Genomic DNA, 20,350 nt, shown 5'->3' with positions numbered 1-20,350 from the left:
ACAATAACATGGTGAATCAATCTACTGGGAAGGCACCATTTGAAGTCGTCTATGGGAGAACTCCGAGACTTGTAGTAGATCTTGCAGCTTTACCTAAGCTACCCGGTGCAAGTGTGGCAGCGGAGCATTTAGCAGAACGGGTGAAAGCTACCCAAGAGGGAGTTCGTCAGCATCTGGAAGAATCCTATGCTAAGTACAAGACGGCAGCAGACAAGGGTCGGCGATCGAAGATTTTTCAAGAAGGAGATCTTGTGATGGTGTATCTACGCAAGGGGCGACTGCCAACTGGTACTTCTGGAAAGCTGAGGAATAAGAAGTATGGTCCATGCAAGGTACTAAAAAAAGATTAACGACAATGCATATGTCATCGATCTTCCAGAAGAAATGGCGATATCCTCAACATTCAACGTGGCAGACATTTTTGAATATTTTCCACCAGAAGAGTCAGAACTTAACTCGAGGACGAGTTCTTTTCAAGAAGGGGAGACTGATGTAGGACATGTGTGTCCCCACCCCCAAGAATAAATAGTTTACTTTTAATCCTTTCCCTACTAGGAGTATATTTACTTTTCCTAATTAGAATTATGTTTACTTTCCCTACTAAGATTATGTTTACTTTCCTACTAAGATTAGATTTACTTTCTCTACTAGAAGTAGGTTTACTTTTTCTCCAAGGATTTCTCTTCTATAAATAGGCTTGCCTATTATGTAAAACTCAATCAATTGAATTATAATCAAATCAGAGAATTCTCTCTCAAATACTCTGCGGAGTTTTATTTTTTCTTAGCCTGCAGGCTTGTTTTATCTTTTGGGTAGAAGACGAAGACGCTTCTCCTTGCAGAATCAAAGACGCTGCTCTTTGATTAGTTACCTTAGTCTTCCGCTACGTCATATATATATATATATATATATATAGAGAGAGAGAGAGAGAGAGAGAGAGAGAAATATAGAAGAATCAAAGAGAGAGAAAACAAAATTGAATTCCACAAGTGGGGTTTTTTGTGGCAATTTACACAATTAATTTAATCCCACATGAAAGGATTAGCTAAGCCACTCATTTTTTAGTGGCTTAGCTAATCCTGTGTGTATGAGATTAGTAGTCTCATAGGAATAGACTATTCCTAGGAATAGAGTATTACCAAACCAAGGACTAGCTATACCTAGTGTTAGCTAGTCCAATCCAAGGGTCTATTCCGCAAACCAAACGGGACCTTAGGGTGAAAGGCTTTGCTAATGTAGATTGGGCAAGTTTTCCTTCAAATAAAAGATATTTTACAAGGTATTATACCTTTTTAAGTGCTAATTTGGTATGTGGAAAAGAAATAAATAGTGATAGCACAATATGATGCAAAAGCTTAGTACAGGGCATTGGCTCACACTTCTACAAAATTAATGTAGTTATAACATTTTCTTGAAGAGATTGGTCTTCTGACTTCATGTGACACCCTAAAAAGTTCTTACATTAGATAGGTTGATTGTGAAGGTGTTGCATAGCTATTAAATTATACATTGGTTTCTTACTAGGTGAGACATAGCTTTTTAAGTGATTTCACGGAGTTCTAATTGTAACTGTGACTAAGTCTTTGGAATAATGGCACAAATGTGGCTAATATTTTCTCTCAATCATCGCAATTGGAATCAGAACAACCTAATAACATGATGTAGCGCTGAAGCAATGCAACATGACGTGGACCCTAAGGAGAACATCATATTGTGGCACCCCAAAAAGTTAGTCTCAAATTAGGCGGGTAGATTGTGAAAGTGTTGCATGGTCCTAAATCCCACATTGGTTATTTATTAGGTGAGACTAGCTTTATAAGTGATTTCAAGAAGCTCTAATTGTAACTTTTACTAGTCCTTTTGAAGTAATGACACAAATATAGCTAGTGTTTTTCCTGAGTCACGACACTTCAACTCTTACTCCATTATTTTATGATAGTCAAGCCACTTGGAATTTTGTCTCCAATCCAATATTTCATGAAAGAACCAAGCATATTAGATTGACAGTCACTTCATTCGGGATAAGATACTAAGTAGAGCTACATCTACAATTTATGAAATCTAAAGCTATATATTCTCTAGCTTGAGGGGGAGTATTAAAAAGGGTGTTCTTGTAATAAAGTATACCACTGCAAGGTAAAAAGTCAATTTTATTGTTTTTCCAATGTATATAATTGAATAGTGAGAGTAATGGGATATGTTCTTTTCCTATCATTATAAATCCTAGAATCAACACAGCCATTTAAAAGCCTAATACAAAAGTTGTCACAAGCTAGAAGTGCTTACTGCTTTCACTTTGCTTCCTCCAAGACAATATAAGGACAGTAGAGAAATATAAACAGCAATTCTTGTCAAAGATTCATTTACAGATTTGAAAGACCCGAGCTTGATGCCACTAGCCTGATAAGAAAGAACCTACGAAACTCCACAAAATAAACATTAAGCACAATGAATAAGCTTTCATATCTCCATGACAACAGCTACTAGTACTTGAAATATATTACCTGGCTACCAAACATTGACATTTGACGCTTTTCACCTCCAAAGGATCTGACCTGTAAAAATTTATGTTATAATTTCATTCATCAGCTGTGTATCCAACTTTAACCACTACGCCAAACACAGATGTGGGGGGGAAGAAAGAATAGCAAAGAATTCTATTAAGAACTTACAGTACGTATAGCAGAAACTGTTTCTGTCACACAATCAGATATGGATGCCTGGGCCAACCCGTGAGATTTAAAAACAGGTACAGTTGATCTCTTGTACACAGCTTGATAAAATCAATTATAGTCAGCAGAAGGAACGGAAACACTAAACAAGCAATAATAAGAACAATTCTTTTCCAAATTAGAGCATACTGAACATGAGGTAACCACATTCACAAGGGGAGGGGAGAAGGAAAAAAAAAAAAAAAAAGGAGCATGAGTACCCATTAACAAAAGATATATGAGTGGTACCAGAAGATAGAGGATGAATAAAAGACAATAGCTTATGAAATTTCCAATGATATTATATCCTAATGATAACAGAAAAGAACCAACATGCTTTAGGAATAATTCCTAAGCAAATCCAACTTGCAATATCGACACCCCACATGCAAATATAGAAGCTCATTCAATCATAAATTTCAATGGAGATGATCTACCTCTACTCTAAGCCGAATTGGGCACATATCAATAAATTACTCAACATGTTAGTGCAAATCATTCTAATGCTGTAAGATTTCCAAAGGGAGTTGGGAGCGCTACCATGCTTCTTGGTAAGAATAGACAACATAAACTACTAGCTAACAACATCAAAGATAAATATTTACCAACTAAAACAGACACGGTAAGCATCAGCAGGCCCAGAATAGGTGCAAGTTGAGGGGACAAAGCAAATAGTATGCATATTGTCCCAGTGACCTACAAGAACAAAGAAAACAAGAGACATAATGACCCTAATGAAGATGGGTAATAAATTGAAAACTGAAAACACAGAGAGGAAATTGTTTTAAGAAAATGATAAGTTGCAATAATGTTTATTGGAGAACAGTAATTAAACTATAATTGCATTCTAAAAAAAATATTCTAATTGTAGTAGCATTAAATCAGAACATTTAGGAAATTTATGTGACGTTTGAATAATAAGTAACTGTGCACTTGCTTAAATGTAGAAAACATTTTTAGCTCACTTGTGCGTGGTGTAGAGTTGCTTGCCTCAGAAAATGCCCTGAATCCACGATCCCTTGAGATGTTCTCACTCACAACACTTTTAAGAGAACCCAAATCAGATGTTAGCAAACCAGTAAGTTCACCAACCTATAAGGAGCAAAACCCAAGTTAATCCAGTAAAAAGAAACTGCCGTGATATGTAAATTAGGTCAAATGAGTGCCAGAAATAAAAGAATGGAGAGAGAGAGAGGGAGAGAGAGAGAGAGAGAGAGAGAGAGATGTAGACGCGAGCAACCACTATTGAATATAAAAGAAGGAAAGCAAAAGGAAAAGAAAAGAAAACAAACTGACCAGAAGATAACAGATCATTTGTAAGCCTAACATGGGAAACAAAAGTTAAAATGGTAAGATAATGTGGGTAGTACCTGTTATCCTTTCCACAACTTATTATTCTCTTTCTTTCGCCATGCCAATCAGCTTACTTTGGGAAAACTTTTCTTAATTTTAAGCATGATAATACGTCAATCTGTTTCCTTAATTTCCCGTGTGCCACTGACTTACAATCATTGACATTTTGGGTTACATCAAACTCAATGCTATGTTGGCAGGGCTGGGGATTGTTGGGAAATTGGTTTTCAATAAAGCAATTTGCTTTCACAGGAAACTTGGTTTTGGACATTTCTACACAAACTTGCTTTCATCTATAATCTTGCTGTCCTTATTTGTTTATCAGTCTACATATGTAGTTCATTCTCTGTGTTTAATAGCATCTTTTTCTAACACCTCTAAATGTAGATATATATTATGCATGAAGCTTTTATCGTTCCTCTGCAACAAATATTACTTTAATAAAGTTTTTTATTGCTTCCTCGTCCTTGTAAATGCGGGATCTTAATAAGGAATGGGCAGTCAGTTGACGGTCAACAAGGGTTTTTTCAGCTTTTGTAAATGCAGAGCAATATATCTTCATAGGCACAACAACATTTTGGTGCATTTGGATTCAACAAGTTGGCCTTTTTAGGTGTACAAATACCTGAGAAGTTAATATTTCTATTATGCTTAATGAAAGTCCACAATTTGAATTGAGTGGATTTATAAGTAGAGCATGAAAAGTCAATTTAGACTACATGAAAAGTCCACAGTGACTTTCTAGCCCAAAATTTCTATTGTACTTAATGAGGGAATAGAAATATTGCTAAAGACTTTTCGCATTTTTAGGTCTTCTTAGGCGTACAAAGACCAAGAAAAGAGTGTGGTCCACTTGTTTACTTTCTCATTTACTCATTTTCACATTCATGAAAGTCCAACATGCATAACTTTCTCCAGGTAGCAATGCCAATTTCAATTAAATTGCAAGTAGAACAAGAAAAGTCATTATCTCCAATGTGCTCCAACATCAATCTGAATTGAATGCTGAGAAGAATATGGAAAGTTTTGAATATAAAAAGTTAATTAGTAATTTTGCATCCCAAAAAGCTAGAAGCATAATTTTTAAATAAAAATATAATATTAACATTAAAACAAATATTATTTATTAATATATTAATATAAGAAATGAGCCTCACTTAAGCTTGTCACCTTAGACCTCCAAATGTATCTAGCCAGCCCTGCGGGAAAATGGTTATGGCGTTATGCTTATGAGAGAGAGGCTCTGTGACGATTGGTTGTAGAATTTAATTATGGTTTTTTGTGGGGTGAGTGGTGTTCTAAAGAAGTTAATCGGTGAGATGGGGTTGGCCTTTGGAAACTTTTTTTTTTTTAGGAGGGGTTGGGGGAGTTTTCGAGATATACTAGATTTGAGGTAGGCGACAGTTCCAAGATTAGCTTTTGGCATGGCATGTGGTGTGGGGATCAATCTTTTAAGGTAACGTTTCCGGAGTTGCTCAACATTGCCCGCTTTAGGGATCCTTTTGTGGCAGATCATCTTTAGCTATCTAATGGCTCTCCTCAATGGAACATTAATTTTGCAAGAACAGCACATGATTGGGAGATGGAATTCTTTACTTCGTTTTTTCAATCAATCATATTCCATCAACATGAGACGAGATGGTGATGACCAACATTGTTGGGCCCCTTCTAAGAAGGGGTTGTTTGATGTAAGATCGTTCTATAATGTCTTACTTCCCCGTGAGAGCACTTCTTTCCCTTAAAGAAGTATATGGCAGAATAAGGCCCCCTTGAGAGTGGTCTTCTTTGCTTGGTCGGCCGCATTAGGTATGATCACTTTAGATAACTTAAGAAAACAGCATATCATTGTGGTAGATTGGTGCAAAAAGAGTATGGAAACCATTGACCACCTTTTACTCCATTGCCCGGTAACTAGTGCCTTATGGACCTCTATCCTCTATCCTCTATTTTTTGGATTAGTGTGGGTCATGCCTCATAAAGTAATGGATCTTTTCGCTTGTTGGAGAGGGCAGCTTGGTAGTCCTCAAAGTGAAGTGATATGGAAGATGATCCCGTCCTGTTTAATGTGGTATATCTGGAGAAAAATTATTGAAGCTTTAAAGACAAGGAGAGAATGGTGGCGGGATTAAAGACTTTCTTCTTCAATACCCTATACCGCTGGAAGGTTGCCTATGATTGTTTTTATATTTCTAGTTGCCATGACTTCTTTTTATCTTTTATCTTTTTCTAGTTAGGTATTTTCTTATGTAAACTTCTTGTGTACTTGGATGTGCCCTTTTGTCTTTTAATGAATTTCGATCACTTATCAAAAAAATTTAAAACCAGTTAATCAATTCTGATCCATATAATATTGGAAAAGGAAATTTCAACGTTATATTGAGTGGATTCTACTGACCAATCAATTTTCTACATTTTTGGAGACTTCTTAGAAGGAAAAAAGGATTATATATGGCTTCACCGTGAAAGCAAAATGCAGTGCTGAAGTGATACCACATGAAAATTAGGAATTTATAGAAGAGATGAACTACCAGATGCTATTACTTCTAAAATAGTTAGTAACCATTTACATCGGAAAGTTGTCCCAATTTTATTCCTTCAAAAATTGATATCAGGTTGATTTCTAGTTGTTCTATATTATACTACTCATATTGTGAATAGAAGTAGTTATTTATATAGCCATATGAAACATGAAACTATTAACGATTTTCAATGTCAGCCAAACATTGGAAAATGTTTTCAAAATCATCTTCAAGGTGTCAGCCAAATACCGGAAAATCAATAATTTTCAGAGAAAATGTTTTTAGCTTAAAACATTTTGGCTCAAAAAATATTTTAGGTTCAAACAAACCGAGCCTAAATCTCATGAAAATAACTAGAGTTTGGTGTCTACCAACTTTGACTATGATGCAAGAGTGCAATCCTTGCCATTATTTGGCAAAGGGAAAAAGTTCTGAGACAAGATCAAGTATCTGATGCCACAAGCACTTAGTGTGATTCTTACTTCAAGATGTTTAAAAGTGCCAGTCCAAGACGTCAATAATTCTAACTAAAGATTGCACAATCACATATTAAGAAACATAAAGTCCATCATCAACATAACATAAACTCGCAAGGCATTCTAAGTGCACAGAAAAGCTAGGCTTCCCTTAGACGCTAGTACTTTCTTGAATAATATAGCAATAAAAGTATCCAGCGATAGATTATCTCATAAATGCATATGACCATTTCATGAAATGAGCATATGAAAGCACTTGAAAAGATATGTGCGTGTATGCGCGAGCGCGCTTTCTCATATGTATGTATGTATAGGATTTTATAATCATACCTTGTATTGATCAAAAAACTCCACCTGCATAGATAAAGAAATAAAATTTTTAAAAAAAAAAATGGTTTTAGGGCTGAGTACTAACTAACTCTTGCACACAAGTTTAAAAACAGAACAAAAAATAAATAACTTGACAAACAAAAATTAAAAGTCTATAATTAAGTAAATAAAAAATTATCATACAACTTTTATATGAATCAGAATCGCAAAATAAGTATTCACAATGGGATGGCAAACCACTTGTGTGTGCTTTTTACCCAAGGTAGCATAAGGCATGCATGTCAATACCAATGCATATCACATGTTTGTATGTTTTTTGCGACACTACCATGCCTAGAAAGCAAGAACTCTTAAAATTGAAAAACACAATAAGAATGTAACATAAAAAATGAAAGTCTTAAAGCCGTCTAATGATTTCATTTTAACAATTTTGCAAACCAAAATTGAACTTTTGAAACTAATTTTTCACAATTCCTATATTTTCCCTTACGTTTTATGAAAAAAAACAAACAAACAAACAAACATATGCTGCACCAAGGATATATAACAGAGAACATGTCTTAGGTGGGGCATAATGGCAAAAGAAGATTTCACGAAGCCAATGAGGTTGGAAAACTGAGATCATAGCATTTCTTAGTGTTTCCACATTACAGTCAAAATGTAACATTATTATTTTATTTTATTTATAAATAAAAAATCTAACAATATTGAAATACGAAATGTGTTTTATATCTGAAGCATTGTCCAGCAGTACTATACACCCAACCCAGAAAACGAAGAAAAAAAAAAGTGAAATTGGAAGATTTGAGTTTTACCTTCTGAATCAACACCCTTCTGAAAATCTGGGCTGATAATGTTGACATAACTTTCTCCCATACAGTGTTCAAATTTACAACAAAAATAACAGTTAGAATTGGTTCCAGTGCATACAAAAGTCCGACCTTGCTGAGCAGCTTCCACAACGGGCCTGGTCTAGCGCCGATTATTACTTCAAAGAATCTACCTAGAAAAACCATCAACATAGACACTAAGCAATAATACATGATTTAATTGTCAACTCCTATTAAAAGTTGGTTTGTGAGATTACATGCCAAAAGGTTTATTACATTCAAGATACAGCTAAAATGGTAGACACAAATGCCAGAAAGTGCCCTAGTCCCTTACTAGATGCTAACAAGTTGATACTAAGCAACTTTTTTGTTGCCAACAAACTGAAAATTTGGAATCTACTTAGACCCAATGAAGCAAAATGCTTCACTTCTATGAAACTTAATGAATCGTTTTACTTTTATTTAAGTTTGGGTTTTTACTTCGTTGTCCTTTCTTTTCCATTCCTCCAAACAGGTATTAAATTAAGTTTGAAAACGAAAACCCTCATTTCCCGTACCAGAAAATATGGGCATTGAGAGAGTACAGGTGGTGCAACCGACGAGAGTCAAAGCCGAGACCGCGAGCCTCAGCTTGTGCTCAGCCAAGAGACTCCACAGAAGCCCCCAGCTTATCGCGTTTGGCGGCCGAATCTTCTCGGCCCGTGAATCCGACCCGTCGAATATCGGGTTGGCCTCGCTCACGTTCGGGTCCGAGGCGGGTCCGGACACGTAAGCGAATGAGATTGCGTTCCTGGTCTTTCGTGGTGTTGTAGTAATTTTGCGTGGGAATGGCGGGAAAGGGTGTGCTTGCAGGGAAGGGCGGAGAGAGGAGAGGGAGAGTCTGGGTTTGAGTGTACGGCCGCGGGTGGGGTTGGGAGTGGGAAAGAGGCAAAGAGTTGCGGAGGCCATGGAAGCGTCAAGCGTGTGGGAAAAAGAAGATAATGGTGAGGTGAGCGCTTTTGTTTGCCCAAGATTTTGGGATGGGTGATGCGAACTTCACTCGCTCGAGTGCCAAATAGAACCTGATACTCGCTGGCTTGTCTCAATTTTTAGGGTTAAAGACTCATTTGTCCATCTGGTTTGGATTTGCAACTTTACCAAACGGCTACTTCAATTTAAAAAATCTAGAAGACATGGGCCCAAACACCCGGACATAATGGGTCAGAGACCAGATTGTGTAGAAGCCCAACAACGAAGTAAAGGATCCCACACATGCCTATTAGGGCCATTATAAAGAGTGGCCTGGCATTTGAATCGAGAGTTTGTTTAAAGATAACGGCCGAAAAGGAGCCACGGCAGCTCGCTTCCACCATTTTCAGAAGGTGATGAGGCCTTTGAAAACGTGAAGGAAGAGGTCTTGCCAACAAAAGCAAAAGGTACATGACCCCTAGCTAGCCCAATTACATGCTGGTCAGAGCTGTTAGCGCCGCCGCCTATTCACGTGGGAAAGACTCACCCGAGAACTCCACCGGCCACGGCCAATTCCAGTTATCACCAATGACACAACGACTATGAACCAAGCACATGAGTAGTTTCATAAGAGAACGAAAAAACTGATGGCACTAGATAAACATGACAGCAAAATACTAATTAATGAGCAGGCCACGCAATTTTTACAGCAAGTATAGTTGGATTGCTTGTTTCATTTTACATCTAAGAGCTATGAAATTTCAAGGAGGGGAAAAAAAATAACAAAAATGAACAAGAAATGTAAATTCCATTACTGAAAAGTATCCCAAGTATCATGGGGAAACAATTTGAATGTTACCAAACCAAATGCGAAACAAGGTGACCTATCATGATAAGCACTTCAAAAAGAAATGCATAACCAGCAGGAAAAAAGAGAGCATGTTCTGAGGTATTAACAGGGGTGAAAATGTCATGTACTTGATGCATTCCATTGTCTGATTAGTTCAAGCATTCGATTCAGATATGCTACTTTATCTTCTTGAGGAGAGATGATGTCCTAAATTCCACATCATCCCTGATAAAACTCCACCAAAAGTATGAAAGAGGGATGGTGGTTGCGTGCCAAAGAGCATGAGCATCAACAAATCCTCGGAAGGGTGGAAAGTCGTATATCTCCAACAGCATTGCAAGGCCTCCCCCCACAACCACCAACCATAACTTCCAGCGGGATGGATGGCGAGTAACACCGGCCCAAATCGCCCAAACAAGAAGCTGAATAACACCCATAATCACACACACTTTCATGTTCAAACCTGCAAATTGACAAGCTTGTGTAAGGCCACACTCATTAAATAGCACCACCGTTATGCTAGAAGAAGTAGCTTTTCAAACTAAAACAACTTATTTCCCAACGTGACTAAATGACTAGGTATATTGCATTCTTCTCCAAAAAGATGGACTCATACACGATCTAAATAATTCCTTGGTGAGCTACCAAGCAATATATGGTTGGTCAGAGATTATTAGTTTTTTTACAGAATCAAAAGTTCAAAGATAGTAGAGACAGTCCAAAGATAACATTCTCTGTAAATTTTGCATGGATATAGGCAAAGAATGAGATAATATTTAGAGTATAGGCAATTAAGAAACACGATTAGAAGCATTCTCCGTTAATTCTGTGTGGATATAGGCAAACAATGAGATAATATTGACAGCATTCTCTTTTTGCCAATATTACAGATCCGATTTACAGGGAAACCAAAATATATTAACATAATTTAAACAATTTAAGCATACAAAAATAAAAAGATATATTAAAATATTTTGTTTGGACTAATCAATTTTCAAAATCATTTATGTATTTTCTAGTGAGTCTCTATCTAAGGAAGTTTAACACATTTCCACATACGTAGCTCAAAATATCAAGCTTAGCTTAAACAAGGTTGTTGAGATGGATGAGAGAAGTGACAACATAGGATAGGATGAAATAAAATCCACCAAGAGTAGTTACGGTATCAATAATTAAGGACAAAGTTAAGAAACAGTCAAACAAATTAGTGAATTGTGTGGAAAAGGAACCAACTGCTGCACCAGTAGGACAAAAATGATGCCTATATCTTGAGAAAAGATTTTGAAGGAATGGACGAAGATAGAGCAGTAAAAAGAGTAAGCATGACCAGTCCCAAACAGCAGAAATAAGGCTTTGTTGGACGAAACTGTGCAATAAAAACTATTCAGTATAGCAATTTTCAAATGATGCAATCTTTGCTGAAAGGAAACTCTAAAGCTGCCAATAGGCCAACCATGTCTTATGCAATGAATATTGAGATCATACTTGACATAACAGTACCGATAGTTTTGAATAACAATAATATTACGGGAACATCATTTATTAGAGAAAGGCTACTGGGAAAATGGTTTACCATAATCAAGTTGGTAGAAGTTCAGATACAAGATATGTGTTGTAACAAATGCAAGCAGCGGAGCAGCAACCATGACCCTTGCAGCCTCATCTCTCACATTAAAAGCTCGCAGTATTGCCACAATGAGGCTAAACCCAAGTAAGGCCACAGCAGATGAGTAATCTAGCTTCTCTGTCAACTCCACATCTCTATATGTAATTAAATCAACAAAAGGTTAATAACGTAATGCATAAAAACAAATAAAAATTCGTTGATGATTAATAATTCCACAAGTTTAAAACAAAAGCAGCAGCAAAGAAAGGTTTAAAATAATGAACCAGAATACGTTTTTCCCTCCATGGAGATGTGAACGCAACTGGACCACTGAATATGAAAACAAATTCTGGAGTTAGGGCTACCCCATTTTACAATTTGTGTACCATGAAACTTAATCCACTTTGTTTCAAAGAGCACCAAGAAGGCTGTTCAGTGAGATAACTTGAGTACAAATCTAGGCTAACCATTGTGTGCAAGGCAAAAGGTATTTTCTTGCTCTATGAATGATTTTAGGCATAAACTTATGTCATATGCAAATCTAGGTGATGTCAAGAAGAAAGCTACAGCTCGCCTCAAGAGCTCTTCTCCTGATATTATAATGCAAATCAAACGGTTCAGAGGATAAATGAACATTATTTTTTCTAGTAAGTAGATAAAAGGATAAAATAAAGAGGCTGCTTACCGACTGTGAAAAACAGCACTCCAGAACCAGGAATTCATCGATAAAATCCCATAGATATGCCACAGGCCAGTATACTCATAATATGTCTTCTTATCAGGCCTCAAAGGCAACTTGTAATGTAAAAGGATGAAAAATGATAGCCAACCGTGAAATTGCGTGGCAAGATTGAGGGCAGACAGAGCAACAGCAACAGGTTCCTAAAAATGAATAACGTTTTTATTCTTAGAATATATAAATAATTATAACCAAGCTAACCATTTCACAACTAAATTGTGCTCTTCAAACAAAAAATTGAAAACCTGGATCCCATAAACACGCCAAAATGGCCATTTCCCATGGTATTTGACAGGCTTATGCCCAAGTTGCTCTCTTTCTTCCTCCCTAGCTAGCATGCAGTTGTATCTACAGTCGCTGCGGCAGTCCCATTGTTTCCACCGCAGATAAAGTGGCTCTTGCAGATACCATGGACCATCAATAGATTTTCCGTCAGATGAAAATTTGCAATGTTGGAAGCAATTCTCCCCTACGCATCCAGTTTTCTCGCATTGGTCCACACAAGCCCTGGAAAACCAATGACAATAGCAATGACAGTTGTTGAATTAATGAAAACTGTAATGATGATAAACATAAGCTGCAAAAGGAGAAAGAAAGAAAGAAAGAAAGGGAGAGAAAAGAGCCACGAATAAACAAATTACAAGACCACCATTACCAAATTAAACCTCGTAGACGCTAATTGTTTTAGTTTGTAGGCGGCATCAGAAATCAGAGGAATATCCAGCTCTCCAGCCTAGACTTATGGATATTGCTTGAGAAGTAGTACATTTTATTTCAGGGAAAATACACTGCCTACTAATCTTACATCCCTCTGGCACCACCAAACTTTAAAAGAGTGCCACTCACCCCCTCTATCTACCACTCCGTTATAGTTAACACCCTCCATTAGCATTATCCTTCAAATTGAACGGAAAATGTGTCACATGATGTCAGGGACGGAACTAGGATTTCAGGTTTGGGGTGGGCAAAAAATTTTTTCAAAAAAAAAAAAAAAAAAGAGAACAAAGATTTCTTGGGGGGTAAAAAAAATAAAATTAAAATAAAAATAAAAATAAAAAAATAAAAAAAATTGGTATATCTTTTAGGGGAAATTCTAAAATTTGGGGGGGGGGGAGGCTACAACCCCCCAAGGCTGCACTTTGGGTCCACCCCTGCATGACGTGCACGTGCCTTTTTTCGACATAAACTGTCCAAAATAACCCTTTTTTAAGGTTTCTTTTTTTTTTCAGTTGGTTTGTTTGAAGTTTCCAAGGTCCCTGGGAAAATAATGCACACCCAACCCCTTGACCAGGATTCCTCACTTGTGAAGATGTTGGAAAGCTTGTTACTTGAGAAGCAAGTTCAAACATGATCACAGTCACAGCTTAAGCCCAGTTCCACACCTTAAGCAACAGCCAAAGAGCCCAAAGCGAATTCATATAGGTTTCAACCTCTATGGCCACCAGAAATCATAGCAACACTACCATGTGAACAGACACCATTAGCTAATCAGAACAGATTTTACTCATCCATGGGGACAGAGTGTATCAGGGCTGAAGAAGGCTTGGATCAATGCATTTCTCTTAACCCCAAAGAGCACAGAAGCAGGTGATCGTCTCCCTCTAACAGACAAAACTTGGCCCCACGTGAGCAGACTGTGGTGCAACATACTTCTCAGATGTTCTAGTGGGATCACTTAGAATAGGGCACTCTCACCAACATCAAGTCAGCATTTGCCAATGCACAGCTCAGTTTCATCCAACTCACTACTCTATCGTGCTAATTCATCTGCCTTGCATGGAGAGAGTAGTTATGATGCCCAATCAAACCAGTTGGAATTCATGGGCAACAAAGAGAAGCTGCCCTTGAGCCAAATGATACCCCCAATTAGAGAGTTTCCGAAGTCATCAAATCCTATTTGCGGCAAGAGTGGGCTCTTACAGAATATGTTTGACACGGGAGGAGGAGGCTATGCTCCAACTCTCTGAACAGTCTTCTTTTAAACCCCAATTTTAGGAGAACTTTGCTTAGGCGAGAGCTAGAGATCGTGGTGTAAGGGGGCTGAGTGTATTTTCCCCTTTTATTTCTTAAATTCCATTTGTTTCAACATAAAATATTTTCCTATATTTGGTGCTTCTGAAAACACTAGTCTACTGAAGATATTTCTTGGTCACCTGAAAATTGCATCCAGAGTCTACAACCCCATGCCACCCCGATTCTGTTCCTCACTCCTCTGCACTGCCACCACCACCACCCCTTCTCCTTCGTCACTCCACTGTACCACCATCACCAAGTATCATTCCCCTGCTTCTCCATGCTACCATCACCACCTCTCTTCCCCTTTCCCTACTCATACACCACCTCCCTCCCTCCTTACTCCTCCACACTGCTACCAACACCTCCCCTCCCCCCACCCCTTCCTCCTCTGCAACTAAATGAGACCTCCAATCCAAAATCCCCAACTTCTACAGTCTCCAGCTCCACGTTTGTCGTCTTCTCAACTCACAGACTTTGGTGTTATTTGTTTTTGTGGGTTTTTACATAGAAATTTCTCAATGCAAACAAACACCAGAAAATCAATTTTAGGTTTTTAACAAAGCAACAGAATAATTAATATTTCTTTCTTCAAATATTTTCCATAGAATAGGGAAAAACGTTATACTAGAAAAGGGCTGAAGAAGTTTTTAGTTTTAGCTGTGTTTTGCTTCTTATAAACACAAACAACTAACATCAAAACTCTTATTTGTCTCACGACTTCCCCAATTTGTCTCTCTATCACTTACTCACAACCACTATTTAGTATCATTTAATCCAAAAAGAAAAAGAAAACCAATCAAACTTCAAAAGACTACGCAAATTAACAATGAGAAGACAAGGACTCATAAAGTCCCAGAACTCGGAGAGGACCAGTTGGAGGGGAATTTACTCAATCTAATCGATGGTGACATGTGCACACTAAGAGTTTGGAGAGTACAAAATTTTGCAGCAGGGACAAACACTATCATTCTAATAACGCTAATTATATGTTAAACAATCACAATATAGACAACCAACATTATCATTCTAATAACACTCAGAGACTATAGACTGTAGGTTTGGTTCCTTAGGTCAAGTTCATTACATTCCAGTGAAGAAAACCACCATCTAAAAGGTTAGAATAGTATGAAAAAGAAAATATTTTAGATTATCACAATAATCTAATAAGTTCTGGACAGCTAAATAAAATCTAATAAAATTTAGTCATTTCATATGTTATACAGCTAGCGTTAAATACTACTACTCCAATCTTCCATCTTCAAATCTACTTGTTGAAGAACCAAATGAACCAAACCTAGGTATCCAAGTATTGCCTTTCTCAATAACTTTAGCCTATGATAACCTCTAGAGTCTAAAGCACAACAAGTCTTTAAGTAACGCAATAATTTCTCAAAAAAAAAATCTCTCTTAGCCAGCAAACTCTACTGCCTATACATTCATGAAGCTCAAACTCTACGCTATTACTCTCCCCCCTTCAATCTCTATCAAGCAGTACAACCACCTCAATTTTACACAAAATTTGGATAAAAATGGTACTTCAAACATTGACCGATTAGGATAATCCGAAATAAAAATAAAAAGATAAAATATGACAAAAGCAAAATATAAAGAAAAAGAAAAACCTTACTTGTAAATCGGATCAGCGTCACCAGAGCTGGCATCGAGAGGACGAACGAGACAAAGAAGTGCGGAGAAGAGCAGAATCCAGTGAAGCTGATCCATCTGATTCGTGGAAAATGGAAAGTCAACAGAGAAAAGGTTTTGAGATTTCTAGAGAATCAACGGCGAGTGATGAGAGTCGCAATGGCGATGTGACTGGTTGTGTTCCATTGAATCAGATAAGAGGGGTTGAATTTGGAGGTAATTGACTGGTGACCGAGTCGATTGAGCTCGGGGTGAGTCAGTGAGGCGGGCGAGTTTTGGGCGTTTGCGAGTGAATCAAGGGGTGAAGTAGTACAGACCAGAATCTCGTGAGGAAACTGATCTTAGGGGCGATTCACGAGGAGACATGTGGACATGCTGATGCTGTTAGGCATTTACCATAACGCCCCTTTTACATCTTTAGACTTCAGTTGTAAACGAGGAGAGCTTCTTCGCTTTGTGTGTTGAGATTCCATGATGCCATTAATTTTTTAAAAAATTTATTTAATAGATTTGGTCATATACTTCTAATTATATAGTATTTGTGGATCGAGATTCTTTTGTTTCAAGTGAATTATAAAAAAGTCATAAGATGTTCATAGTGTTACATCATTTAAAATTATGTAACAACATATTAATCATGTGACCAGTGACGGACGGATGTAGGCTTTGGAGACACCATTAGGGGTGTACAAGCGGTTGTGATTAGCAATTATTGACTAAAACTGCTAAATGCAACTACCTAAGGCGGTTATTGGATTTTAATAATTACAACTTGTAGGATTTTGACGGTAGGAATCGTAGAATAATTTTCAGAAATGATTTCTCCTGTTAGGGTTGAAATCCAGTGGAAAATAAGAGAACTTGAGAACACAAAACTAACGTACGTAAAATATAGATTGGCATTGTATTCTCATGGAACTCTATAAATAGAGTCTCAATCTCAACTCTTGACCAAGAGTTGTATCTCTTGACGGTGTGGGATGACTACACTTATAATAGTGTGATCATCCTATGCACCATCATCTCTCACTTGATCATACTATTATGATTGGTAATAAAACCCTAGTTGTACATGATTACATTTGGTACCATAAAACATGTCAACTCCTTATTTGCTAATGCTTGCAGACAATAATCAGATCATAATATCTTTGATGTGTGTGCACTTATGTTATTTCATATGATTGCACATTTTTACTATATGTGTTTTACTGATGTCATACTAGTGGTGACTTTACTTGCTATGGAATTTAAGCAAATAACATTAATTATCCATAGTTGGAAATACAGTCCACACTTAAACTACAATTAATGATTTTTACATAATAACCACATACGTAAACTTGTATTGAATCTTTCATTCAATTTCTTATCTCCAAGGTTATCCCTATTTGAGATTTATATTGACACTTCTTTCCGATGATTCATTACATTATCGGTATACAGATATTATACCAAATTTAACATAATGTCTTTGAGTGGAGTTTATATTTATGTCAGTTTAGAATGTATGTTATTTACAAGTGTCATTCGCCCAAAAATATTTTAATGAGGTGAAATAAACGCATACCATCATTCATTCAGGCATCCCCAAATCCTTCTGATTATGCCGTTTTAACCATGTAGCTTTATCTTAAGTTTTCCTTAATCCCATTTTTGCTACATGCTCTCTAAATTTATCTGAAGATAATCCTTTCGGTCATGGGATCAGCTATCATCTATATTGAGGGAATAAATTCAACTTTTATTTCACCTCTCTTCACTATGTCTTGAATATAGTGATAACTTATGAATGTGTTTGCCTTTGGAACTTTGAGCTCCACTTTTTATTAAAGAGATGGCAAACTTATTATCACAAAATACATTAACAGGCCCATCTGGCATTTCAAAATTTAAACTTTTAATGAAATGCTTAATCCAAACAACATTGCTTACCGTTGTGCTGCATGATATATACTCAACTTCCATTGTGGATTTTGCAACATAATTTTGTTTCTTACTTAACAAAGAAACTGTTGTACCCCCAAATACGAATACATAGCCGTTGGTAGATTTTCTATCATCTACATATCCTGCAAAATCCGCGTCAGCGTATCCTGCAATGTCTAGATCTTCTAATCCAAAACATAAACCTATGTTTTTAGTTCCTTGCAGATACCTAAATATTCTTTTTACCGCTTGCCAATGCTCTTCTCCTGGATTGTATTGGTATCTACTAACCAATCTCACAGCATGACAAATGTCTAGTCTTGTGCTTGTCACAGCATACATAAGACTACCCACAATTTGGGCATAAGGGACGGTTTCCATTTCAAGAATTTCTGTTTGATCTCGAGGACACATTGTTTTGCTCAAATGTTGACCCTTTGAAACGAGTGTGCTTAGAGGTTTACATTTATCCATATTAAACCTTCTAAGTACCTTTTCTATATATTTTTCTTGATCTAATTATTATAATTTCATGGTCCTATCCCTTGAAATTTTTATTCCCAAGACATAGGTTGCTTCACCAATGTCTTTCATTTCAAACTTAGATGCTAAGAAATTCCTTGTTCTTTGAATCATTTCCGAGCAATTTCCAATCAATAGTATGCCGTCTACATATAATGATAATATAGTTAACTTATCATTGTCATTATATATGTAAACACAATGATCTAGTGGACTTACCTCAAAACCGATCTCCATGATAGCCTCAAGAAATTTTAAGTACCATTGTCTTGAGGATTGCTTCAGCCCATACAGTGACTTCTTCAATTTATAAACATTTTCTTCATGTCCATTCACATTGAATCCTTCAGGTTAAACCATATAGATGTCTTCTTTCAATTATCCATTTAGAAATGTTGTTTTTACATATAATTGATGCAACTCTAAATCTATCTTAGCTACTATGGACATGATTATTCTTACTGAAGTAAATTTTGCTACGAGCAAATAAGTATCAATAAAGTACACACCTGGTTGTTGAGTGAATCCTTTGGCTACTAACCTAGCCTTGTATTTATCAAAACTTCCATCTGCTTTGAATTTCTTCTTCAGTACCCATTTACATTCAATAGCTTTTCTTTGGTGTGGTAGATTTGTGAGCTCCTAGACATCATTTTTGTTGATTGAGTTTAGTTCATCATTCATTGCATCAATCCATTTGTCTGCATCATCACCTTTTACAGCTTCTTTGAAACTAGTCGGATCATCTTGTAAATTTATACCGTCTATACTTAGTACATAATGATCTTTAAATATAACTGATGATCATCTTTGTCTTTTAACTCTCCCACTGTTTCCATGATTAGAGCTATTGAGATCTGATCTTCTTTTACTTCCACTGCCCTGGAGATTTGTAATGTTTTCATCTTCAAATGAGCTTTCCATAGGTACTAGTTATGCAGATTCTTCATCTTCTGGTAGTCTAATATCTTTCATAGGATTGATTTGTTTTGAATTTTCTTGTGTAGATACTCCATCTTCTAATAGTCCGATATCTTCCATAGGAGTTATTTGATATGAATTTTCAAGAAAAAAATCTCTACTTTCTATCAATCTCTTCTCAGTATGGTAGAATCAATATCCACTACCATTCTAACATATCCTATGAATTTCCATTCTCATGTTTTATCTTTTAATTTATCCCTTAAAGGTTTTGGGATAAGTACCTGAGCTTTGCATCCCCATACTTTAGATTTTCTATGTTGGGTTTTAGACCTGTCCAGATCTCATAAGGAGTTAAAGGTTTCGATTTTGTCTTAACTCTGTTGAGTATATAAGCTGATGTGGATAAGGCTTCTCCCCAAAAATGGATAGGCAAGTCAGCAAATGCCATCATTGATCTTGTCATTTCTATTAAAGTTATATTTCTTCTTTTTGTAATACCATTTTGTTGGGGCTTATATGGCATTGTGTACAAATGTTTTATCTCATTTTCTTTGCAGAAATTATCCATAGCTTCATTTTCTCCCCTTATCATTATTCAAGGTTTTGATAGATCTCCCTAACTATTTTTCTACCTCTAATTTGAATTCTTTGAACTTATTAATAGCTTCAAATTTGTTTTTGATGAGGTAGATATATCCATACCTTGAATAATCATCGATGAAGGTAATAAAGTATTCAATTTCTCTGTATGTCTTAGTTCTGAATGGTCCGCAAATATCTGAGTGAATTACTTCTAATAATTCTAATGACTTCTAGTGTTTTGCAAAAACACTTGTTAGTCATTTTTCCTTTAATACATGATTCACATATATTAAAATCTCCAGAATTTATATGAGGTAGCAATCCACTTTTGCTCATTCTTATCAATTTATTTTTATTAATATGGCATAGTC

General features: G+C 36.5%; 2 protein-coding genes across 2 annotated transcripts in view; both read right to left on the bottom strand.

Moving 5' to 3' along the window:
• Positions 1 to 9,219, bottom strand: part of LOC132180942 (ABC transporter B family member 28) — a 17,549-nt gene extending 8,330 nt beyond the window's left edge. Inside the window, exons 1-8 of the mRNA XM_059593953.1 lie at positions 8,777 to 9,219; positions 8,205 to 8,392; positions 7,390 to 7,413; positions 3,702 to 3,803; positions 3,317 to 3,407; positions 2,673 to 2,773; positions 2,505 to 2,555; positions 2,287 to 2,415 (exon numbers count right to left, since the gene is read on the bottom strand). Coding sequence (XP_059449936.1) covers positions 2,287 to 2,415; positions 2,505 to 2,555; positions 2,673 to 2,773; positions 3,317 to 3,407; positions 3,702 to 3,803; positions 7,390 to 7,413; positions 8,205 to 8,392; positions 8,777 to 9,167 — 1,077 coding nt within the window. The 5' untranslated portion in view covers positions 9,168 to 9,219. The remainder of the gene's footprint in view (positions 1 to 2,286; positions 2,416 to 2,504; positions 2,556 to 2,672; positions 2,774 to 3,316; positions 3,408 to 3,701; positions 3,804 to 7,389; positions 7,414 to 8,204; positions 8,393 to 8,776) is intronic.
• Positions 9,220 to 9,956: 737 nt separating this feature from the next.
• Positions 9,957 to 16,362, bottom strand: LOC132182922 (uncharacterized). The gene is made up of 5 exons (XM_059596291.1): positions 16,006 to 16,362; positions 12,608 to 12,869; positions 12,309 to 12,505; positions 11,591 to 11,778; positions 9,957 to 10,480 (listed from the first exon to the last, which is right to left on the bottom strand). Exons 1-5 carry the CDS (start codon positions 16,098 to 16,100, stop codon positions 10,194 to 10,196), a joined length of 1,029 nt encoding a protein of 342 aa, XP_059452274.1. The 5' UTR covers positions 16,101 to 16,362; the 3' UTR covers positions 9,957 to 10,193.
• Between the last annotated feature and the right edge of the window lie 3,988 nt (positions 16,363 to 20,350).

This window comes from Corylus avellana, chromosome ca5 (assembly GCF_901000735.1).
Source record: "Corylus avellana chromosome ca5, CavTom2PMs-1.0".
NCBI classification, from domain to species: Eukaryota; Viridiplantae; Streptophyta; class Magnoliopsida; order Fagales; family Betulaceae; genus Corylus; species Corylus avellana.
The sequence above is the reverse complement of the archived record's forward strand: the minus strand, read 5'-3'. Positions and strand labels throughout refer to the sequence as shown.

Bases quoted from the DNA above. Each gene is read 5' to 3' on its own strand.
- LOC132182922 (XM_059596291.1), bottom strand. From the start codon at position 16,100: ATGGATCAGCTTCACTGGATTCTGCTCTTCTCCGCACTTCTTTGTCTC. The intron at 11,779-12,308 runs GTAAGCAGCCTC...AATTACATATAG, and splicing joins AGTGCTGTTTTTCACAGTCG to AGATGTGGAGTTGACAGAGA. The intron at 10,481-11,590 runs GTAAACCATTTT...GTCAATTTGCAG, and splicing joins CTTCTACCAACTTGATTATG to GTTTGAACATGAAAGTGTGT.